Source organism: Calypte anna, chromosome 2 (genome assembly GCF_003957555.1).
Source record: "Calypte anna isolate BGI_N300 chromosome 2, bCalAnn1_v1.p, whole genome shotgun sequence".
Classification (NCBI taxonomy): domain Eukaryota; kingdom Metazoa; phylum Chordata; class Aves; order Apodiformes; family Trochilidae; genus Calypte; species Calypte anna.
Window position 1 is genome coordinate 62,547,315 of NC_044245.1, and position 25,306 is coordinate 62,572,620.

The following is a 25,306-nucleotide window of genomic DNA, read 5'->3' on the forward strand; positions in this document are numbered from 1 at the left end:
CTGATACATCTTTGAAAAGCTCAGGTTAAAAACTTCTGTCATTGGTTAACTGGATTTTCTTTCAGTCTTTCTACCTTGGAAGCACAGGAAGGATGGGGATGTTGATGGGGTTTTAACTCCTGCTCTGAGGTGTTACTCCTGCTCTGGCTTCTGGAGCACAAAGGAATAAAGGCACACAGCAAACACATGTATACACATATGTGCGTGGGTATGCAGAATCCCCAGGTTCCAGTTCCTCTTCCATTAGCCACTTGCTGCAAAACCATAGCATGATATTTTCAGTCTCGTTTTTATAACACTTTATCCCTATTTTATAAGTGACTACAATTCTTGCATTTTTTTTGAGAGAAGCTACCATGCTTAGTAATTTGGCAAGGATTTCAAAATCCCACAGGGAAGTCTTATGACTTTGCAGGAATGGTGTTACTGACCTGAGTGCTGATGAGGCGGTGATTGTACTGCATGCTTTCACTTCGAGCACTTTTATCAATGTTCCTGATTTTTGGATCTGCTTTTTTGCACTCAGAGTAGTTTAGGGAGGCGAGAAAACAGTGTTTAAACTCGTTTAAATGCAGAAATTTGTTTGAGGCTTGAGCTTGATTTTCTCATTAGCAGGGCTTACCTTTGGCAACGCTGAGCCGACACAGTTCCCTTTGAAGCTGTGGGTTGCTTTTGGTGCTTAACATGTCTTACAGATAAAATATAAATTTTGGTTTCAGAGCTGGGTTTAAATGTCTATCAGAAAGCAGCCAAGTCCAGCAATTCTAAGTTTTGGTGACACATTAGTTAGTGATTAATATGATATAATGAAATGTGTGTCAGCAAAACTGCCCAGATATCAAACTTTAAAAAAAAATTTATTTCAATTTTATGACAGCAACAAGATGCCTCTCCAGATTTAATATGTTTGACAAACTGGATCTTTCACGGCTGTCCTGATCTGTTGGATGCATAATGTGTTCAGAATCTCTTTTAACATGTATCTAATATATATACGAGGTTGGTTTGAATCTCGGAGTGTATTTTTTGCAAAACGTTCCTATTTAAGTTACATTAGATAGTATATGTTGGCTAGTTCATCTCCTAAGAAGTAGTAAACTGTGTGTGCACGTAAGTGAAGTTGGGTGGGAGAGACATTGTGTATGAGGACCAAAAAAGTAGGTAATGGAAGTAGTAATTTGTAAATCAGACTACCTATGATTTGTGATATTATAAGAGTTTCTTGTAGACAAGAATAGAGAGCAGTGCAAGCAAGCCCTTCTTAATACCAGAGACTTTGTAGCCTCTGAAAGCAAGATTGCATTTCTTGGGCCTTGTTGGTTTGGTGTGGTGTTTTGTTTTGTTTTGGTGTGGGTTTTGGGTTAGTGTTTTCTGGGTTTTTTGTGTTTGTTTTTTGGTTTTTGGGTTTTTTTGCTGGTGGTGGTGTTCTTGTGTTGTTGGGGTTTTTTGTTTGTTTATTTTCAAAAAAATTCTGTTTTATTTGTTTATTATAAATGCCCCAGTCCTCCTCTTCCCTGGGTGAGAACTATTATATGGAGGTTATGTGAAGGGGCCAGAATTCAGGACTGCGAGATATGGTTGTCCAGGGAGTAGGACCACCCTGGCTGATGAGTAACATCATTAATTTGTTTCTCTGTTTTCTGTTTCTTTCCTTCTGCTTCTCTTGCAACGCCCTTGGCACTGCAGGTTTCTAAAGTCAACGGGATCACTCGAATGTCATCTCCGAGTGCAAATGCAGCCAGTGCCAAAAAGATGAGAGAAGTCAGACCTTCACCGTCCAAAACTGTGAAGTACACTGCAACAGTGACAAAGGGAACTGTCACGTACACCAAAGCCAAGAAAGAACTGGTCAAGGAAACCAAACTAAATCACCACAAACCCAGTTCACCTGTCAACCACACAATCTCAGGGAAAATAGAAAGTAGCAATGCAAAAACCCGCAAACAGGTGCTATCCCTTGGAGCATCCAAGTCTAACAATACCGCTGTTAATGGTGTAAAAGTCAATGGCAAGTTGAACCAAAAGACATGCACTAAGGAGGTGGGGAGACAGTTGAGGGAGGGGCTGCCGCAATTCAAAGAGGGAGGCTGGAAGAGACAAATCACATCGACAAGCTACAGTCGCCCACCAAGAGAATGAAAGGAGCCATTCAACTTGGCAGAAGCTGCCAGCAAAAAGGCAGCTGTAGAAAAGCCTTTGCTGAATGGACACCTTAGAAAGGAAGTGCCAGAGAAGAGTTTTGGAAAGAAACAGGCCAAAACGAGCCATGCTGGGAAAGAGTACGCCAGGGAAACAAGCACATGGCAAAACTGAAAATGCCTCCTGTGAAAATCGTTCTACCTCTCAAGCGGAGTCCTTGCACAAGCCACAAGACTCAATGGAAAGCACGAAAAGGCAGTAGTAAGTCTGGGTGGGGGATGCTGGGGAGATTCCCATCCTTAGGGCCCTCCACCAAGGAATTCATGACCCACTGATATACATTGAGTCAGTCCGAGCTCAGGTAGAGAAGTATGGGATGTGCAGGGTGATTCCTCCTCCAGACTGGAGACCTGAGTGCAAGCTAAATGATGAAATGCGGTTTGTGACACAGATTCAGCACATACACAAGCTAGGCAGGCGCTGGGGACCCAACGTGCAGCGACTGGCCTGTATCAAGAAGCACCTCAAATCTCAGGGCATTACCATGGACGAACTCCCACTCATAGGTAAGGCTGGTTTCATTGGCCTTTTGCTGCGCTTATCAGTATCCGTATACAACTTTATTTATGCTCTGTTTGCCTTTATGCTTAACTGAACCCCCTCCCTGTTCAATTAACACTGCGGGGCTCTGGATCTCTATCCATGGGTCAGGGTTGGTGCAGGTTGGTTGTCAGAGAGCTTTCCAAGGAGACCTGGTGTCACCACTTTTCTCCTGCCAGGTCTTCTATTTCACCCAGGGAAAAAAAGCTATGCATGTAGGTCTTGGTCTACAGATTTCAGATCTCCTTTCTCTGCTGTTTATTCTTGTAGATAATACAACTACAGATATTGATAGCCTCGCTTTAAATGCTACCTCAGAATATTTTTCAGACCTTTCCAAAGATGTTTTCCAAACAGTTTGCAATGCTGCCAATCTTCAATAGAAATATTTTTTCCCCTTCCTTTAAAAGCATTTAACCAAGGTGGAAAGAAAATATCTCGGAACTGACTTCTATTTGGGTACTCAGGCACTCAAAATCACAAATTTGCAGTGACCTGCTGACATTTAACAACCATTAAGTGTCAAGAATAGGCAGTAAAATGTGGTTGATTGCAAAAATGGAGGTTTCATTATTTCTCCCAGCAGGTGTCTGCCAGGGCTAATGCCTGAGTGAGAATCACTTATTTAACAGAATTCTTGGTTTATGGTCTGCTGTCAGATATGACACGTGACAAAAATGTGACAATAGTTTGTAAAAACATGACAACAGCAGCATACAAATGAACTACTGAATGAGCCACCTCCATCTCAGAAGCCTTTGCAGCCATGGCACAGTAACAAACTTGTGTTTTTAATTTTTTAGCCCTTCTTTTTGATTTTGAAGCGTTTTGAGTCAGAGCTCACAGGAGCTGCGTGTTACAACTTGAGGCTCAAGTTTTGCCTTTGAGACATTATCCCATCAGAGGCAGATATCAGTGCTAGTTGGATTAAAGGAGACCCTTTTTTTGTTTAAAGTGTTCACAACATTTTCCCCCCTCCTGTTTTCAAGCTTTGTTTTATATCACATATGGTATACGAGTGAAAATGCATAAAAGCACACAAAGAGATTGCAGAGTTTATGGTCAGCCAGTGCAGAGCACAGCAACGAAACGATAGAATTGGAAGGAGAAATGAGAGTTAGCACTCTGTTGCAATAGCCATGCAAAAATGTTCAAGAAAATCTGAAAATTGAAATCACTCAAGCAGCAATAAGTGAACATTTTGTATGCCTAATGTATGCAATGGCTGTATGCTAATAGAGAAGAATAATGAATTAAATTTACATTGGCAAGAGAGAGAAGCAAATGTACAAGACAGCTCGATTAGCGCTTCTGGAACAATGTTAACTTTTTAATGAAATACCTTAACTTGGCATTAAGAAAGCATTACTGTTAATTATTTGTATTATTTAAGCATCTAAAAGCCTAATTAATAGGCAAAGATTCTATTCTGCTGGGTGCCATATAAGTGGAGCAAACAGTGGTCTCATAAAATTTGCATCCTATGTGTCCTTTTTGCAGTTAGTTTCCTATCTATCAGGATAAAAAATCAGGAAGAGAAACTGGATTATTATCAGTGTACAAGATGAGAAATTTGTTGGTCCAGCAGGGAAGATATAAAATAATCTGTGGTGATAAATGCACAGGTATTTAAGAAGAGATGCATCCATATCTCTCCTTTTCAGGGCCAAATCACATTTCCATTGAAATAAGTGGGAGTTTTGCTAGCAGCTTGTGTAGTGCCAGCTTTTGGTATTAAATGCTTACCTGAAGATCTAAGATTTTTGTTTTAAAAATGAGCTTGGTCACTAGGCAATATAAAAATACTTGCTAACTTAATGAAGTTAAGACAGTTAAAGAAAAGTCAGATGTTTATTTTTACATACCTGTCAGGTGTCTTACTTAAGGCATTTTCAAAGGGCTTATAAATGGGATTAGAATGGCTTTGATTGGTTGTTGTGCTTGTTTGTTTGTTTATTACTTGATTTGGGTTTTTCCCCTTCCTTCAGCCTTTCCAGGAAAGTTTAGGCAACATGCTTTGGTCAGTCCTGGAAAAATATCAACCAGAGATATAAATGCTTCCAAAAGTTGACGGTGTGAAATGGAATTATAATTGACAACGTTTTGTAAACCTTACCTGTAGCTGGCCTATAGAGGATCTGCCCAGATATTCTTAGGCTTGTGCAGAGTGATTTGTAGAATGGTTTTGGGTTGAAAGGGACCTCAAAGATTATCTAGTTCCACCCCCTGCTATGGTCAGGGACATCTCCCACTAGACAGGCTTCTCAAAGCCCCATCCACCCTGGCCTTGAACACTTCCATGGAAGGGGTATCCTGGGCAACTTCCCCTGGGCAACCTGTTCGACTGTCTCACCTACTTAGGAGTTTTTTCCTCAGGTCCAACCTAAATCTACCCTCTCCAATTTAAAGCCCTTACCCCTTGCCTGGTCACAATATGCTCTTATAAAAAGGTCCCTTCCCAGCTTTCCTGTAGGCCCCCTTCAAGAGCTACAAGGACACTATAAGGTCTCCCCAGAGCTTTCTCTTCTTCAGGCTGGGCAAGTCCAAGTCTCTCAGCCTGGTTATATAGGAGAGGTGCTCCAGCCCTCTGATCAACTTCATGGCCCTCCTCTGGACTCACTCCAAGAGCTCCACATTGATGTGCTACTCAAGCTCATTATTCCATGATGTGGGGAAAAAATAACTTTCTTTAAATACTCATAACCAGTATTGCAACTACGACCTTAAGTTAAGTGAGCACTTTTGTCCTGCTGGAAAATATATATAACATTAAGCCTGGACTACACTTCTTTTTTAAGTCAGGGGTATGTTACTCAACTTTGTGCAGGTTGCTGAATATATTGAGATGGAATGCAATCGTGAATTCTGCCTTTAACTTATTTGTGTCCTGTGCAAATAAAACACTAGACCAAAAAAGTAACAGCCTGTAATAGAGGCCAACTTGAAAGTTATTTTATGAGGAATATTAAAGAGGAAAGAAAGAAAGCCTTCCAAACTATTTTTATCCCCAATGATGTTTACCTTGCTCAGCTGCAAAACTTAACCATTTTGAGCCCACAGAAATTGACTCAATTGGATAAATCTTCAGCCCTGTAACCCTGCCATATGCTCCCCACAGCCTTACCCTAGTTTTGGCTGCAGCTAAAATCCTTCCCTCTTTTCACACCATTGCCAAGCAGTGTGTGGACAGCATTAGCGAGGAGCCTCTGGGGCTGCTTTGCTTTGCTTGCAGCTATTGCCATCCCAAAATGTTTCACAAAGGTTTACATTGCTGAGCCCCTCTCCTTAATGGTTTGGCACAAGTGGTGGAAGAGGGGAAAGCAGAAGGAAGAAGGAAAATTTTTATCAGTTATGAAGCATCCAAGATGCAGCACAGTTTAGTTTGAAGAAAGCAATAGTGCTTGCACTATCAAGCAGAGGGATAAGTCCTTTAAGATCCTGTAGCTGTGCATCCAACAGTAAATATTTACCATAATGCTGCTTCTTGTACTTCTTTGTTGTATAACAGCATTTCAAAGTACTCTGAAACAACTGAGGCATAATAGTTTTTTACTTTTCTGAAAGAAAAATGGAAAGGAGAGACAATGTGGCTGCAGCAATGTTGACACAAGTTTTGTATTAATTCTTTTTTTTTTTTTCCTTTAGCAGTACCCTGTTGACTTGAAGGTGGTCTTTGGTCTGTTTCTTCACTCTTTTTACTGATGATTTATTTCTGTGCTTTGAGAATACTTATGGTGTTTCTTTTATGGTTCTTTGTTCATTTGGCTGCTTTTATGCTGCAGTTTGTGTGATCTGCTATTTTTATTTTTTACTGGAGTGTGAAATGTGCTAGTCATCCTAAAACATACAAACCATATTGGAATATAAAATATGGATGTCTGGAAGATAATGTGTCTGGAACTCTTTTATGCAGTTGCAGGCACCAACCCCAGACAACACCTTGCCTCTCTTGGTTTTTTACTTTGGGTTTTTTAAAGTTGTTTTTTTTCTATCTGTAGTGAATTAGTGTGTTACTGTGGTCCTTTTAAATAGTAACAGTATTCAGGGTTGTGCAGAGATAAGGTAATTGATGTTTAACCTCTGGAAAGGATAGGTGCATGTCTTTTTGACAGCCAGTACCATCTTGACACTTGTTTGCTTCTTCCTGGTATAACCAGAGGTGGGACTTCTGGCGGGTAGGGATGTGTGGGCTTTTAAAAGAGCTGGGCAACTCTTGTCCCCCCAGCTGCTGGGGAATGACTGAGGAAAATGCATGTCAGGAGATAGCTGGGGTGCTCTGAGAAGAGAAGGGAATGAAACTGGGAAGAGGGAGGGTAAATTTAACCATAGAAGGCTGTTGCAAATAGCAAAATACTACCTGCTGAATGAGCATAGTCAGCAGAACAGTGGTGTATGAGCCAGTCTTTAGCAGGAGACATAGGAGATAGGAGCAATCCTGTTCAGGTGACCAGGCCATACGGGTGACATGTCCCATGTGTGCCCAGCCTGCAGATGCCTTGATTGGAGCCACTTGCAGCTTTCTAACTACTCCTGTTTTTCCCTTTCCCCTCCTCTGCTGCCTGGCACACGTGGCCCCCAGGAGGCTGTGAGCTCGACCTGCCTGCTTCGTCAGCTGATCAATGAGATGGGGGGGATGCAGCAAGTAACTGGACCTCAAGAAATGGAACAAGCTGGAGATCTGCTGCGCATCCCCAAAACTGCACAGGACAGGCTGGCCAAGCTTCAAGAAGGCTACTGCCAGTAACTTGCTCTCCTATGACTCCCTTCTCCCCCGAGGAGCACAAGAAAACTGGAGAAGGAGGTCTTGCTGAAAGGAATCTTAGAGAAGAGGAAAGGACCTTTGGAGGGACATTTTGGAAAATGCTACAAGTTTCCATTCCTTGCCCCGGTTTTGAGCCAAAAATGGACCCATAAATGGGGTGGTTCACAAAAATGGCTTCCGCAACAAGTTAAAAGAGGTTCGACGTCCCACTGAAGACGGGCAGACGGCGGCTCTTTTGCTCAGGAAAAGGAGACCACAAAGGAGGACGAGGAGGAGGAGGAGGAAGGAGTCTTAGCGACTTACACAAGTGTATATACAAGGTAACAAGGCAGGCTCTGCCTATGCTGTTTTGCAGAACTGATGATGCTGTCACCTGGGTGCGAACCCTGCTAGCTGGGGGGAGCCAGTGGGCTGCGGTGCCACCCCAAGGCAGCAGTGCAGTGCAGCCAGGCAGTCTGGTGGCTTTATCCTGATCTGCCTGGCTCTCATGAGATGTCTGGAAAAGCTAGAAGGTGTTTTTATTGTAACGAGATGCATTGAGCTCTGCTGCCCTTCCTCTCCTTGTAGGAGGTTCCCTTAATAGCTCTCCCCAATTCTCCTTGCAGACACAGGTTTTGTTTCCATTTTCTGGTGACATTTAGAGTAATGTCCTGCTTTCTCATTCCTGTTTCTTGCAAGTCTCTTGTTGAGCAAAGTAGCTCACCGTAGCAAAACTAACATTGCTAGATATACTACTGCTTGTAGAAAGGGCAAACTGAAATGTAGACAGTATTTTCATCCACAGTGCCAGATTTTGCTCTGCACTAATAGTCACATGGGTGATTAGCCTCCCCTATCAAGTACATCTATTTATGAAGAATGCTGATCTTTTCACTGTATTTTATTTGGCCAGACTTCTACTCTGGAGCAGGACTTGGCACTGTAACTCACAGTGCAGTTTTGAGTTGTGTTGAAATGTTTAGCTGTGCTCCAGGAGGAATATAATGTTGAGTGTCTTTGCCCAGTAAAGAAATGCACTGCTCTTCCCCTTCCAATCTCACTTCCATCACCAGGAAATGAAGCAGATAGCCCAAAGCCAAGACAGCTTATTGTTAAGCTGTATAGAAACTGCATGAGTTCATAACTTGAGCTTTAGCAGCTTGCTTCAAGTTTCTTTTGCAGCCCATTATGATTTGTCAGCCCAAAAATTCTTTTAGTCAGAGACTCTGGCCTCAATCCCACCTTTGAAAAGCATTCTCTTTGCCATGCTGCTGTTGGGGAGAAGTGTATCTAATGACAGCAGTGTTTTTAAATAGTGAAGTGGCATTTCTGTGCCTAATATCCAGTGCTTAGTGACATTAAATGAAGAATTTAATTCAACTTACCCTGACTGCTGTATGAACAAACTCAAACTTAGTTGGGAAATGCCTCCATCTTTTTTTCCAGTGCAGGCCCCAAGTTAAAGAAGTCTAGAAGATATAAGGTAACTCAGAAAGATAGATTGGGATTTGTGAGAAGCATCCTAATCAAATTTAGAAAACAAAAAAAAGTGAAGCAAGCAAAGCACAGTTACTATAACCAGTTATTATAACCTCAGTCTGCTGAGCCCCAGAAAGCTCAGGACTCTCAGACTCAACTTGGATACCATGAGAACCTGAATGAGTCCAACAATACCCAGTAGAAATAGTTTTTTTCTGAGTACAGAAGCTGTTAGAGGCAATCATCTCAGAGGCTGCAGGCTGGTGCTCTCCCCACTCACCAAAGCAGCTGCAGCACACGGAGCCACTCAGGCAGCACCTTGGGTTGTTCACTGTGGTGCTGTCAGCTTCCCAGATACACTGGGGCTTCCCACTTTGAATCCCATTCCACCCCAGCATCTGCAATGCAGAAGCTGGGGACTGCTGTCACAGGCAATGGACTGGGGAGAAAACAGGGGAAGAGAAATCTGTGGTGGTTTTCTGGAGAGATCCCTATTGTGGAGTGCCCTGTGGCATGCCTGGTCAGTCAGAGGGCAGGGATGGATGTAGCCTCATTTTCACAGCACTTGGGGAAAGCCCTGTAGAAGGTCTGGTGCATGAGGACTGGTTATGTCACTCAGAGGAAGCCTCAAGATCTAGAAATAAGAAATTATGCTGCAATCCTGATGTACAAGAGTAACCCAGAAGACCTGTAAAATAACTATAGTTCATCACTAGGCTTTTTAATAAGAATGAGGTGAGGTGGTGCTGGCTAGCAGATTTAAGCAGAGGATGCTTTGTTGCATTTTATGAAACAAGCCTTTTAACCTTGTGTTCTCTGTTTTTCTTGAATGATGGTAGCCTGTGTATGTGACTGTGGAGGAGAAAGTGTTCATTACTTGTTCACATGTTTCTGAGAAAATCTGGAATTTTTTTAACAGAGCATATCCTCGTGTAAAGCATCCACAGATGATGGGATTCTAATGGTTCCTTTATAAAGCACACTGCTATTTCTGGTTAGAATTTAAAACCACACACAAAACAAACAAGCAAATAACCCTACCCCTTTGATAAAATGCCCAGGTCAGTAAGTAGGGGGCTGGAGGAGAACATGATAATCATTTGCCTCTAGTCCAGTTTAGGCAATAAAGTCTATCCTTCAGGCTTGGAAGAGACCATACATTTAGGTTTTCACACAGTAAGTTCTGCAGTCAGCACGTGCATGAGCTGAGACATCTTTTTAGAAAGAGACATCCAGTCTTCCAGGAGCATTTACTACCATGTTGCATGTCAAGGTTACACTAAATCTCTGTTGCTTGTGGTCAAATTTCTGCCAGGGCTCCCAAATTATTTTCAGTGTCACTCCTTTGCAAGCTGTAGTGAGCATGGGCTGCAGGCTGCTGCACATGCTTTCTTTACTTCTAAATGTTTGGCTTTTCTACATGATTAATAAAATGTCATTTTTAAGTATGGCAAGTCAACTGCTGCAATCAAAGAAGGGTCTGCTGCAAGATTTTTACTCTACTCTTCTTTCCCCAGTTTTAACTCTGAAAATATTTTAAAAAACTGTATTGGAGCTGACTGAAAACAACATTTATTTCCATACAGAACAAACTGAAGGCTTAGTAGCAGGACTCTTAGGCATGCAGAATTCACCAGCACAAGTTTTGCCGGTCCTCAAGTGAAATTGGCCAAGAAATCCCATGCTGAGTTCTCTTCAGTTGAGGACTCAGCATTTTTGGACTCCACTCAACAGGAGTCCCTCCTTCCTGCCTGCGACTTTCTGATCATATTTATTCTTGATTTGATGTCATTAACATTCATAGCATTGCAGCATCCTTCTCTGTACCTTCTGTAGGCTTCATGGTAGTGGTGATGTCCCAGGTTGGCTTCCATGGCCAACACAAAATCAATAGAGGAAGTAGAAAATTTTGTTTCTTATTCCTCTGTCATACTGTCACAGGAACAGATATTCAGCTCAGTAGCTTGAAGCCCCCAGGACAGTTGTTAAACTATTGAGATATTTTTTGAGGGTGTTGAAATAAATATTTTACTCTTCAGCAATTCATTGTGTGTTCTGGTTAAAATGCTCCATTACAGCACTTTAAACTACTTTCTGAGTTGGCATTAGAAAATTTTACAAGAGCCCTCAGATTAGAAAAGTGAAACTAAAAAAACAGATGACAAAAACCCCTCTGCAGTTTAATTTGTGTTACAGCTTTTAGGACACCAAAAAGACACCAAATTCTTGATAGAGGAAGAATCGGGTATATGCAGTTTTAAAAAACTAAACTGTTTGAGTTCTTCACTTTGTTTTTTCTTGCTTGCTGCATATCTGAAAACTGGAAAGACATGGTTAATCTTGGAAGATGAGTCCTTATTTTTCTGTATCAGGCAAGAGAAAGAGGCAAGTAACAGAAATGAGGGAGCTGCTGCATAGTGCATGATGGTTTGTGAGTGGCGAAGTCTAACATCAAGTGTGACAACCACTGGAGCAGGGCTTGTGTTTTATGAGAGATTTTGTTGTAAAAGTGTGCCTCAGTAAATGATTCATGAGGGAGGGCACTAAAAGATGAAGAAAAATCACTTATTGTATTGCAGAGCATCCAACTCTGAAGTTTATGGGAATCAGAGGGCCGCAGGCCCTGGCATTTCATCTTTCTACAGCTAATTATGCTGCATTCAATTAAAAAAGTGACATGTTACAAGCGTAGGAGCATGGCAAAGTGATAAGACTTGGCCTCTATGGGGAGAGCTCCTTGTATATTCGTTTCTAGTTTACTCTTGGCATAATTTAAATAAACTAATCACGTGGTTTGCAGATCTGTTGCAATTAAATAATATAGAAGGGTAATATCGATTGAGTAGAATTTCAGTCAACTGGAGTTTAACTGTTTTCCAATGACAACCAGTGACATGAAGGAGCTAGAGAAAGTAGCAAAGATTTTCAGCCTTAGTTAAAATGTCAGTTCTGTTTGCAGAGACCTGCAAACCATGATGGGCAGAGCAGATGGGGGGTGGTGCCAGCTCTCAGGGGCTCAGAGCTTCCCAGGATGTTACTTCTGCCCTGTATCGAGAGGCAGTGGAGATGTCACTGTCTTATGAGTGGGCTAGAAGGAACAAGTTTCTTCTCATGTTCCTGCCTTCAGAGGACACTTCCCAAATCACCTGGTATTATAGATTTGTGTGAAAGCAGGTACCCAGAAACTTAGGTACAGCTCAAGCAGAAAACCAAGTCAGATTCTTTTCTCATACAGCTCCTACAGCAGTGCCAAGAGAAAGTGCACTCATTTGGCAATTTTACTTCTTTTTCTCAGCCCTGTAACAGTAGGTCCTGGTTCCTTGCATTTGAACTGCTTTTGTTGAATCAAGCATAACTATGGTTTTATAAGCAGCTGATTGCAGTCATCTGGGTAAACTCTACTTTTTGTGACACCCTCTTGTGTGTCTGTATTGTGACACAATACTATTTTGATGCTGAACATTTCTGTGAATTTTTGAAGTCTTTTCCACGTGTTTCTCTGTGTGCAAAAAATGTAGCCATGTGGTCCGTTAATCATGTATCATACTTAATTGTAAAATGAAGGCAGGGTTGCCAGCTGTGTCCTTTGCAACCTGTCATGTCAAGCTAGGATATGCCCATCTTCTATACTTATCAAACACTGAGCATCCTGATAGACAAAGCAGTGTACATGGCCTTCTGGAAGTGGTTGGTGTGGTGATCTGATGTGATTCAATTTCTGTACCTTTAGAGGTATTTTCCCTCAGATAAGAAATGAGCTTTAGACTCACACGTGTCTTAAGATATTTTCCTGACCGGGGGAAAGGAGACACATTTTTTTTTATTTTCACTTTTTATTTTCTTTTTCCACAGGGTAGGTCTGTTTCTTTAACAACCTTCTACCGAACAGCAAGAAACATCATGAACATGTGCTTCACAAAGGAGCCAACAGTAGCTGAAGTAGAGGTGAGGCCAACACAAGGATGGAAGAACTTTTATTTCAGGGGATTGAATATGTAGATTGAGTATAGTTGATATTCAGGAATTGCCATAAGCACTTCAAAGCTGTCGAGTGTGGAAGAAAAATGTTTGATAGACTGATTATTCCTCCTTTAAATTTTTTTCAATATATTTAGTAAAGCTGTATGATAAACTGAGGCCGATAAGAAACTTAATCTGGTCATCTGCTGAAGTAACAGCGGCTAAGAGATTCTAAATTACTGGTTTTCCCCCCATTCATTGTTCCTTTAAGTGTTTATATTTTATTTTAAGCAGTGGCTTTACTGGTGAATTAAGACTGGAGGTCATGAAAAGCCATGTGGATTTCTGAGTTTTTATATTTTAATGAGGATACCTCGTTCAGTGGATTAAAGTAACATTACCATCTTTCTCTCACCACAGCTAAGAATATTGGCGGATAGTGGAACAGAAAGATGCCACTGTAGCAGTGCACTTGTGGAAAAGTAGATACAAATACCACGGAGTGGCTTTCCTGTAGGGAAAATCTGAACCATTTTCAAGGTAAGATCACCAAATCATACCTGATTTATCAGCTCGTGGCCTACCTGCCCTGGTGGGAGTGCTACGGATGGCATGTAGGGGCATTGGTGGCTGGGGATGTTGGCACAGGAATGTTGGCACTGACATGGTTCTGCCTCTGTGTTGCCCCTCCAAAACCAGGCATGGGTGGAACCTCACAGTCCTTCCTAATAAATACAGGATCCATCCTGCGACATCTTTGGTGCTGTGCCGTGGGTAAGCAAGAGTCTCTCTTGTATGTTTTTAAGGTGGAGTGGTCACCAAAATCTTCTCCCTCTTTCTGTTTGGCTGGCTGATGGGTAGACAGACAGTTGTATTCAGCTGGTGGTGTTTACAGGAATGAAGGCAGGTGTGCAGATGAAAAAAAAAAAAATGAATTAATGAATAGTTGAGACTTTATACCTAGGAATAAAGTTCTCCTCCTTCTAGGAGGAAGAGGTTGTCCTTGCAGTATCCTTTTCCACTCTTGACAGGGCATTGGTGTTCTTGCCTTGTGTCAGTGAGGAAGGACAGAGCCATAGAACTTCCTTATGTGCAAACATAGGCTGTAGCACTGGGCAGAGCAGCACATGAACTCTTTAAATTAATTGTCTGTCATGAGTGCTCCAGCTGCACGTGTGCCATTGCAATTTATTGGTAGAAATACTGTCTGAAAGCAAAATTCAGTCACTTGTGCAGGTGTTGAGCATGGGCAAATCAACTGGCAAACAGAATACATGTATTTACAAGTATGTGTGCAGTTGACAACACGAAGCAACTTCCTCTGATCGATGGTGTTGAGCTTGAATTATGGGCATTTGTAAATTTTCTAAAGAATAAAAACTTTTTTACATCTATTAGGAAACAAATGTATTTAAAGGCACTGTAGTTGGCTGGTAGATATTTTGTTAGTAGAAAATGCTGCATTTGTTAAATTATTCTTTGTGAATTATTCACTCTGGTAGGAAGATGTTCACAGATAGAACAAGATTTTCAACTGAAATTCCCTGTCTTTTAATTAGAAACTTGTGTTACTCAAAACTTCTTTTCAATCTCTGGTTTAGGAGTGACAATTCCTTGGCTAAATATTGGCATGGTCTTTTCTACCTCATGCTGGTCTCGAGACCAAAATCACCTTCCATACATTGACTACTTACACACTGGTGCTGATTGCATTTGGTAAGTGTTCTTTTATTTTGTTTTCTTCCTGTTCATTGCAGTTGTTGTCTGTTTGTGTAATACCTTTTGTATGAATGAATCTCATCTAGAAGGTCCAGAGTAATTACAGATTTAGTGGAAAAATGTAGTATAAACATAAGTGATGAAACACTCTTTTCTGGAAGAAAAATTCCTCTTTATTGTCCATCCTCTCTTCTGAGATATTCAGCAATAAACTGTTTCTGCTTGACATAAGCTTTAATTTATTGAAATTTTCATGCCGTGGAAGACAAACAACAGTTAGTCAAGGTAGGTGTCCCTTAGGTTGATAGAGGGACACTTGTCAAGCAAGCTCCATATTGTCACTTGTAAAATTTTTAAATCCATGCTCTGACTACAGTCACCACTTCCTTATTTTTATGCAAAAATAACTTGAATTCTCTATCAACCAGATCCTTAATATTTTATAAATATAATTTTTAATATGATTATACATGTCATTCTGGTGTCTCAGTGTGGACATCACCAGTTAGCAGCTAGCTGCACTTTGTATTTTGTGTAGACACTTCAGGCAAATAGAGGCAATACTCCTCTTATCAGTGGATTTGACTGTGGTGGATCAGGGCATTCAGTGCACTCAAATAACTACAGATGATAATGAGTTAGATTGCAGTGGAAGTACAACAGCTGATGGGGGGATTAGGGAAGCAGGTTGGTGCCAGCATGTCACATGCCTTTCTGACATGTTCCCTGGTATTTGTGTTGTTACCTAAGAGGATCACCAGTGAGAACAATGAATAATAAGCAATGTAACTATTTCTTGATCAGAGAAAATGCAGTAAAGGAAGAAGAAAAGTTATTTAAATGATGCTCCCCTGCAAAGGTGGGAAGCTGGTTTCCTTTCAGCAGTTTCCCTCAGGAACTCTGAACTACCTGACCTTTTGCTCTTTGTTCAGTGTGACAGGAGAAGGCTTTCAGGGTCTACTTTTCATCCAGAAGTCCCTATGGTGGCAGTGGCAACTGCTCTTTGTTCATGTGCAAAGTGTGTACTTTGGCCATTATTTTTAACTCCCACATTTCTCAGCTGCTGCTGCTGTCAGGGATACTGACCCAGTTGCCACTGGAAAAGCATGTGGCCTGGAAAAAAATTACTCGAAATCTTGGAGGAATACATTAAAGCAGAACCTCCTCTCTCCAAATGATTTAAATTGAAGAAATGTTCTTTATGTGATCATGCCAAGGGGTAAGGGTAAACATTTGATTTTGCTGCACATGCAGAAGTGACAAGTTTGTCATTTTCTGTCATGGACATTTTGTGGCTCTTTTCCCTCTTCTGTGAATCAGAAATCCATAATCTTTTATAATAATATACTGGCAGGACAAACCACTGAGCAAACTACATTGCTTTCAGTGTTAGGTGAGTCTGGCTCTCTCTACAACACTGATCTAGTCTTAAATAACAGTAAATTTCCAACAGAAGATGTTAAAGAACCCCCTAATTAAGTTCTGAGTCCTCTCTTCATCCTGTGCGTGACAAAGCATGCCTTTGGGGATTGAAAAGACTTAAATGCAGCCAGCCAAAGTTTTAGGGAAGGCTACTATTTCTGTTATTTCCAAGGCAAGGAGAATACAAATGAAGAAGCCATTTGCTTTGTCTTGATGGGCTTACTCAGTAGCTTCAGGTGTACTTGTGACTTCCTTGATGAAACATGGATAGTAAGCAGGAATAACTTGGAAGAAGGAAGTAGAGAAACTCTTGTTTGTAAAAGCTATTTTACAGCAAGATTGCCAGGCTGAATTGTCATGCTAGCATTCATTACTAACTCATTGCAACTTTTAATATTGCAATAAAGTACCCAACTTTATTGAGGAAAAGATGAATTGAATTAACGCCAAGTCTGGCATAGTATTTGGAGCAGCCCTGACAGCATTGTTTCAGCAGCTGTTTCAGCGGTAACAGCCAGGCCACTTGGCACCAAAACACTCCCCTCTCTTGAAAAGTCCACCCAACATCCAGACATCACTTCCAAGGACAGATCCCTCTGGTGCTAAAATCAGTGGTGCTTTATTTACCCGCAGATTGCTCAGGTCACTGATCTCTCAGGTTTTACATCCTGAAGAGTGAGCAGGGGAGAACTCAATTTTCATGCAGAGCAGAGGTCAGTGACCTAAGGTTTTTATTCCAGAGGGATCCTCAGTGCCCATTAAAAGAGAGAAGAACATCTTGCTCTGCCAGAGACACTCAGAAGTCTGTGCTGTCTGCTCTCTTCTTATTTCTTTGGGTACCTGAAGAATTGAGAGTGCGTAAAACTGGAGCAAATTCAAACTGCAAAGCATCTCCATTCCCCTGTGTCTGGCCAGTAGTAAGATAGTTCCCTGCACTTTCATGCTTCCCTTCCTCTTCACACATCTTCCATCTTCACACATCCTTCCTCTGTTTTTTTCCCCAGTCCATCTTGTGTGGGACTACATGCTTGAATCTTTTGGATGGTCCAGCTGTATTTTCTGATTCTAGAAGGAGAGAGTGGACTTGGACATATTCTGGCTTTGAATTCAAAGTATTTTCAGCACCACTGAAAATTTATTATTATGGTATAACTAGAGTAACACTCTACGTACATGCAGCTCTTCTGCAGCTGTCACTGTTAACAACACAGCTACTGCAAAGTATTAAAATACATAGCATGCACTTAAAATTGCAGTTGGGACTCATGATCCTTATCAAGATGAAGTTCTTCTCCATAACCCTTGTATTTCTTAGCAATGTCCTAATCTTTGTCATTATATATGTAAGGAGTTAGTCTATGTAGACCTGGGTCAGTGAGCTCATTACAGCCCCTCATTGTGGCTACAATTAGTTGTAGAGGAGGTGGATATTGTCATCTCTTCTGGCTTTTAGTTTGGAGATCAACAAGGACAAATTCAAAGTTGTGATCAATACAAAGAACAGTAATGAGGTGTTCAAATCATAGGAGATAGAGCCTCCTACAGACCCATGAAGCAGGGTCACTGCCTGATGCATATGGAGTTAGCATTAGTGCAAATATAAGCAAATAACCTGACAAGGTCTGTAAGGCCAGCAGAATGCTTTATGAAATTGGTAGGGAGAGTGGATGAATGAGAAGAAAATTGCACCTTTCCCCCAAAATATTTCCAGATTAATTCTTTTATCTTCTGCTATGTTTGGAAAAATGGCTCTGTGTGTATGGCATGAGGCCAGTGGGCTGCAGGTTGAAGTCTCATTGCTTAAAGTGACCAGAGATAAGCAATGACAAATCTGGAGATGCTTTTTATTTGCCTGAGCGTAAGAACCCTACCTAAAATAACCTCTTAGATAACGCCCAGTCTGGCAGTAATTCAAAGCAGTTTGGGAATCCCTGGATTTGCATCGTTTCCCACCAAGCTGCACTGTCCAGTTTGCAGTTGACAAGTACCAGCTACCAGATCTTGGGAACAGGCATCTCCTGGGTGGACATAAACCCATTGCCTTTCTGGCAGGGGGCAAGCAAGAGTAGCAGTGAATTGTCACCCCATCACCTTCCTGCATCCAGCAAAGCAGCAGTTCTTGGGATGTGTGAAGCTAAGACCCGAGCCCCTGATGTTATTTCTTAGCACTTCTGCAAAGGGAGCACTGCTGGCAGTGAGTACAGAGAGGGCAGCTGCTTACTTGGCTTCTCAAGGAGAGGAGAATGTGCAGCTTGGGGCATATACCCAACAGAGTTTTAAATCTCTCTTGCTGCTTTAGCTGCTCTTAGTCAAGCCTTCCTTTTCTTGCAAAGGAGAGGAGGGATATGAAGATTTGTTTAGTAAGCAAGGCAAGAAGGTCTTAGGCTACTTTGTGTACCAACAGTAAAGATGAGTTGTGCTTTCTTGATTGTTATGAATAGAAAACATTAAATAAAAAGATCCTTTGGTTCTTGCACAGGTAAAAAATATGACCATTTATGATAACAGTACATATATTGGTGCTTACGAGATGCAAACTCCTCAATGCTTACAAGATGCAAACAGCTAACTCATAGTTAGCTGTTCCAGTGCCATTAAAATGCAGAGCCTGCGATTGCTGAATTTTTTTTGATTCTAAAGAACACTGAGTATTCACGTTTCTGTTTTGGGGATTTTGTGTCCTTCGGCATCTAGTGAACACCATCAGACTGAGTGTAAATAAACAGCTTTTAATGAATCTGCAGTGTTTTCACCAAAAAGAACCGTGTGGGAAAGCCTGCAATTTCTTTTCTTCTTTCTTTTTTTTTTTTTTAATCAATGTCCTGGTCTGAATTGCCTGTTACAGTGTAGCTGTGCACCGTTATTTACTCCACAGTAAATCTTTCTCTTTTCTTCTGACAAAACAACAGGTATTGCATTCCTGCTGCGGAGGAGAACAAACTTGATGATGTGGTACATACCCTGCTGCAAGCCAATGGCACTCCAGGGCTGGAAATGCTTGAAAGTAATGTAATGGTAAGTTAGCACCGGGAGAGGTGTTCCCATTTGAGAACAGAAGGGTAATCAGAAGGCTGGTGGTTGTGGGGGTTGTTTTGGTTTTGTCTTATACTGCAATGATGCAGAGGCTGTTGTTGAAATCTGGCTATTTTCCACCTTCAGTGTTTACCCACATGGCTAACAGGGCTTACATGTTAAACTGCTGGCATTAAAAGGAATGTGACAGTGCAATAAATGTCCATTTGTAATACTGTCCACAATACTTTTAAACTCACAAAGGGAGTGTTTTGTAATCTATTTAACTGCTGTAATTGACAGTTTATAATGCAGCATGGAAATGAGAGGCCTAATACTTCAAAGGATTTTAAAGTATTTCTGACTCCCTTGTTGATTTTATGGGTTAGAATTTCAGTTTAGAGCATTTTAAGTATAAATTTGGGAGCCCACAACAAAAACAACTGTCAGCTCTCTGTGTTAACATCTGTAACAGTCTGTATGAAAAGATCTAAAAGGAAGACCAAATGGCCCTTGTTACTTGCTGTAGCAGTAGATACTGCCCTTTTGAGGCTTTGTGTTTGAGATTGCTTGGCAAGTGAAAGTTTAAGCTGTTGATTTCAGAAGAGCCTCTTCTGTTATTCTCAGTCCAAACACTAAGCTTCAGCATGTGCAGAAGGGAAGAGAGAAAGCAAACAGAGCTTTTAGCAGAGCACAGCTTTTCTTCACAAGCAGCATGTGGCAGTACCCAGCAAGGAAGGGGATCTAACTGTAAAACAAACTTCTGATTTTTTTTTTCTTTTTCTTTTCTTTCCTTTTTTTTTTTGTTTTGTTTGCTTGTTTGTTTTGCTTTTTTGTCTTTCTAGATCTCCCCAGAAATCTTGTGCAAGGAGGGGATCAGGGTGCACCGTACTGTACAACAGAGTGGGCAGTTTGTTGTCTGTTTTCCTGGATCCTTTGTGTCTAAAGTGTGTTGTGGCTATAGTGTTTCTGAAACAGTGCACTTTGCTACCACCCAGTGGACAAGTATGGGTTTTAAAACAGCCAAGGTAAGTTGAGAAAAGGAGTTAAGATGGATTCACAGCCCTGACATCTAAAACGACAAGAAACCAGACATTCCAGGATTGATAGTATTGTGAGACTAGTACAACAACGTCTATTTTTTGTGGACTATTAAATAAAAAATAATAAAAAAATAATTTAAAAAAGAAAAAGTTATGCAAGGCATAAGACGATCCGTTGTTTTCAGAAAAGCAACTAAGGTAATAATTGATAGCTAAAAACTTCTGTATATTTTAAAAGTTCAGAAGATTGTTATGCCTGCAGACCAGTTTGCAAAGAAGCTTTTCAAAAACCCATTCAGAGCTAATAACTATATATTGTATTATGCTTACTAGTTTTTTAAGTGATGTTTTGTAGAACCATTAGAATCTCAGGTGCAAATATCTGAATAACTGTGCTTGTTAGCTCCTATGATAGGCAGAGTCAATTAATACTCACACCTGTATAGCCTGTCTTTCTCTGCCCTTTCATGCAAAAAAAGCTGTTGATCAGGGCAATTTCAGTTTTAATCAACTTGAAAATGCTTAGGTTCACTGACCAGTCCCTCTGATCCTAGACTGTTAATAAAATAAACTTGTTTTGTTTTCACACAACTGAGGCAGGTTTTCTGTAGAAACAAAGAGGTGAATTGTCCAAGTACCATGATTTTAGCTACATTTCTCTGTTCTTGGACAAAGAATGTATGTCACTTAACTGTGTTCCCACTCTCCTCAAATACACTGTGGGTTAAAGATGCTATTTTGGTAGTGTTTTATAGCTAAGCAACTAGTAAATTATCATTTACAGCTTCAGCCCAAGTGGTTAGTAAGTAAATGTAATATGCCTACAGTTTTGGTTCTTTGAGGTTAATGGAATTCTTCCAGCCTGGTTATACTGTGTATTAACTTAGTTTGAAATTTAAGGTTATTTTATTACAGATTTATTTTGGGGGAAGGTGGGAATTGTATCTGTGTTTAGGTGAGGAATGAGAACCCTGAGCTAACCTTTCCTGTCTGAAGGTACACAAACTATATTAACTCTATGCTGTATTTATTGCTCTACTGAACTCCTGTTTGATATTGTGAAAATGCCACTCCTGTAAGAGACAGAAATCACTATGCAGCAATTAAAAAGCTCTTCTTAGTGCCTCAAATTCTGGAGATCAGTTTCTTTTGATTAATTTTTAAGAGCTTTGCACTGGGCGCATATAAGCCAACTGAGAAACCGGCAGGTTCCAATCTCTGGTAACCAGCTCTGGAAACTGAAGCCACAGCTCTCACAAATTTTACAAAAACCACAGCTAGGTGTTTATGTCAAAGTAACTCTGGGAACTCCTATTGCATCGTTCTCTTCCGCCTTCTTTCCCCCCTCCTGTCCCTTCCCTGCTCTATGTTCCTAACTCCTTTCAGTTTTGGAAATTCTTCTCTGGTTCCTTCACTTCACCATTTTCAGAAGCTGGCCAGGATTGTGCTTTTCAGAGGTTGTGAGACATTCTGTGTAAAATGAGCAAAATCCCCCTTTTGGACTGTTAAAATGGACTCTCTGACAATGGTACCTTCCTGTCTGTCTGTTCTTGACAGCAGTATTTACAGTTTTCAGCTGTTTGGTACATTAACTTTGTTTTCATTCTGTGATACTGTGCCCTGATACTTTAATAGTGACTCTCTTTATATTACTAAACAATATTGCTTCTTTTCTGTATCAAATCTGCTCAGTCTCCTTTAATATATGGAAAAATGAAATGCTGCATCTGAAATGGCATTGATTTCCCTTCATAAGAAGTTGGGGTAATTGTTGGAATAAAAGTGCTTATAAAGCCTGTCTAAAGGGACAGACAAGTTTCGCCTAAAACATATGTGGAACAATGTTGCTGGCTTTAAAAAAAAAAACCAACATCCTAAGAGCTCTGGTCATTTTAAACTAAAGATGAGGAGAATGTTTGCATGTGTGATGGAAGAGTTTGTTTGGAATGGCAGAGGGGCAGCTCCATATCCTCAGTCAGTAAAACTCAATATTAAGAGACAGAAAACCAGAATATTGGACTAAAGGAATGCACTCTGTTGTAGACACTTGGAAATAAGAAGGAATGCCAGGTTTTAAGGGAAGACTTTCATGGTATAGGACCTGTCAGAAACTTGGTGGAAAGACAAGTCAGCTGGTACTGTAATACCAAATGAAGTTGTACGTAGGAAAGTTGGAGTTAGTTATCTAGATGGAAGAGACCTTACCATCAAATAAGAGAGGCTTCACTGCACCAGTAACAGAATCCCTGTGCACTGATCTTGCCACCTGAAACAGGAGAAGCAGGACTGTCCTGCCAGGATGCTGGCATTGCCTTTATTTGTATCCCCCCCAGTAGACTTTGGGTGAAGAACACAGGTTTAAAACAGTTTTACCATTCCATGGTTCCTATCACAGAGCTGTCTTAGCCTGAGAAGACCAGGTTGCTTTCAGATGAAACCAAATGGGAAGAGGTGCTCCAGAAGTACCTGAGGTCCCCCGAGCACTGGCCGCGGTGTGGGCTCAGGACCAGGAGAGACTCTTTTGAAAGTAAAGTCATCAGCTTTACACACTCAGGCCCAGGGGGTGTTTGGGTCCTCAGCAGTTACTGTACCACTGTGCACATTCACTCCTGCTTCTCCATACTGGGTGTAGCTGTAGCCTGGGTTAAACTAAATGAGATGAGAGAAGCTGTGAAGAGAGGATGTGTGATGGAAATAGGAACTGCTGGTCTTCTGGCTAGGAGAAATGTTTCTTGTGTTTCTGTGATGCCAGACACAAAATGGCTTCAGGGAGCAGCTTCTCCACATGAGGAGAAGCTCTCCTCTCACTTGCCAGCAATGGTGGAGCCCAGTTCAAAACATGACTACCAAATAGCTGTGCTGTGATGGTGTGCAGGATTAAGAACCTTAAGAGAACAGTAAAATGCAAAATGTCCACTACTGTGGTGTTTTGTTTCAAACGACAGCCTCAAATAATAAGGAAGCTTGTTAAATTGAGAATGCAGAAAGAAGGGTGTAAAGAAAGGTTTGTGTCCAGTATAGAAGTTGTTTTAAGATGGTGTGTTAAAGGCTCACAACAGGTGCACATTGCCTAGGGGAAAAAAAATAATTCAAAAGGCAAAGCCCCTAAACTTGACATGCCTAAACACCAGGGGAAAGAAGACCAAAAAATCCTCATGTCCAGAAGATGAAAATGCAAATAAAATAACCACTCCAGCAAGATGAATATAAATACACACAGATGTGGACCAAAAATTATTATGAAGAACAACTTTCTAAAGGCAAAAAGAAAATGTAGAAAAGAATGAGACTGGGGCAATCAGTGTGGCTTGTACAGTGAAGTCAAGGCTCCCAGGCCTTGAAACTTTTGGAATGATGTCTGGCCAAAGTGATCCAGTTGAGAGAGTCTGTGAGCATTTCTGGGAAGAGTTTTGATGAGGTTCCCCAGAAATTACCTGGGTTGAGGGGGGAAGTTCACACATCAGAAGAAATGTGGTTTAAAGAGAAGCAGAGGATGGAAACAAATGGTCAGTTTTTGTCATGGAGAGAGATCTTTCTGCATTCTTCAGGAAGTTGTACTAAGAGCAGTTCAGTGTATCCTAGAAAGGGAAGCAAATACCAAAACTAATTCTTTATACTGAGGCTATAAGAAGTAATGACAGCAAAAATTAAAGCTGTGGGGTGTTGTAGAAAGATTTCATAATATTGAGAGATCCGAGAAAGTGGGTTGATAAATTTTAAAAATCTCAGGAGTAAAAAAAAAAAAATCTGAATTGTACAGAACTAGTGATTGGCTCTGAATGATCTCTTGCTACTGAGAAAAGACATGTTTGGATTCCTATGGAGCTGCCAGCTAAGTGCTCCAGAGAGGCAGAAGCATCTCTGTGGAACTGTGTAGGCTCTTGGTATGGCCATGGCTTGAATATTGGTGCAGTTCTGAATCCCTAATTGCAAAAGGAATATAGAGGATCTAGAAAAAGTAGAGGATGAGGTGTAAAGGTATGAATTACCCTCTGTGTTAAATATAAGAAGACTACTCAGCTTGGAAGATTAATGAGTGAGAAGTGTGTAAGATAGGAAGATCAGATCACAGGTGGCAGGGTGGTGATAGCTGTTTGCTGTTTCTCTTAATATTGGACAATGTGTCATTGTCCAATTGTAGTCATTGTAGGTCAAAAGCAAGCAAAAGTCTGTTTTAAAATACTTACCTGTGTATTTCAGAATTGTATGGAAGAGAGAAATAGAAGTGAATTCAGATGAGTGCACAGATCCAGTGAGTAGTGCTAAAGCACAGGCACATTTCAGGCTCAGGAGGTCCCTGAGCTGTGGGCCAGCAGGATCCCACCTCATTTTTTTTTTCTCTGGCCTCTTCCCCTGGCTGTGTGTGTTGCCTGTGTGAGCTTTTGATCTGGCTTGAAGCTGCAGTTCTTATGTAGCCTTGGACAATATGCAAAGCAAACCTAACATGCAACAAAACTAAAAGTGCAGCTGTTTGGACCCCATGCAGGCCCTGGCAGAACCTTCTGAAGGCTTTTTCTTACCCATAACCTTCTTTAGAAGACTTTTTGGTCAGCAGAGGTTACTCGTCCATTTTATGGTATTACATATTAGGTATCCCTTCAGTGCATGCAACCTCTGCTGTTAAAAGCTGTTCATTTTATGATGTATTGGTTCTAATAGAAGAACCACCAAGAACATGTACTTAGGGTTATAAAAGAGGGTGAAAAAGAGTTAAGGGTAAACGTGCATCTTTGGATTTGTTTGTTATGAGTAGGTATTTGGTGAGCTTAACTCCTAACCAAAACAGCACCTTCACATTACACACCAGTGTTAGCATCATTTGAAAACCCTCAGACTCAATATAAACCAAAAACACACCTCTTCAGACACTGGGAAAACTCTAGACTTTTCCCAACAGCATGGTAAATGACAGGATTTCCCTACATAAGAATTACAGAAAGGGTTTAAGGTACCAAAATCAGTCAGCTTGTATTGGAAAGGAATGAAAGATGTAGTTGACACAGAGAGGAACCAGTAACAGGTGAAACCAAGCAGAACTGAAACCTGCTCTCTCTTGCCTGTTGTCTCTGACCTCTGCCTGTTCTGCCAGGTGTTGTCTTCTTGATGCTTTAAAAGGTGTAAAATCAGAGCAGGTTAGAAGATTAGACCTTACTGGGTGGCTGAGACTGCCAGTAGTGTCCTACTGAGCTTC

At 41.0% G+C, this 25,306-nt stretch overlaps 1 protein-coding gene across 1 annotated transcript in view; it reads left to right on the forward strand.

The window, feature by feature from the left end:
• JARID2 (jumonji and AT-rich interaction domain containing 2) overlaps positions 1-25,306 on the forward strand; it is a 224,889-nt gene that overhangs the window by 190,538 nt on the left and 9,045 nt on the right. The window contains 17 exon segments of the mRNA XM_030444491.1: positions 1,687-2,238; positions 2,240-2,377; positions 2,379-2,457; positions 2,460-2,705; positions 7,319-7,346; positions 7,348-7,591; positions 7,593-7,699; positions 7,701-7,734; positions 7,736-7,793; positions 7,796-7,821; positions 12,812-12,905; positions 13,342-13,459; positions 13,619-13,649; positions 13,651-13,693; positions 14,524-14,635; positions 18,970-19,075; positions 19,918-20,100. Of these exon segments, the coding sequence (XP_030300351.1) occupies positions 1,687-2,238; positions 2,240-2,377; positions 2,379-2,457; positions 2,460-2,705; positions 7,319-7,346; positions 7,348-7,591; positions 7,593-7,699; positions 7,701-7,734; positions 7,736-7,793; positions 7,796-7,821; positions 12,812-12,905; positions 13,342-13,459; positions 13,619-13,649; positions 13,651-13,693; positions 14,524-14,635; positions 18,970-19,075; positions 19,918-20,100 (2,199 nt within the window).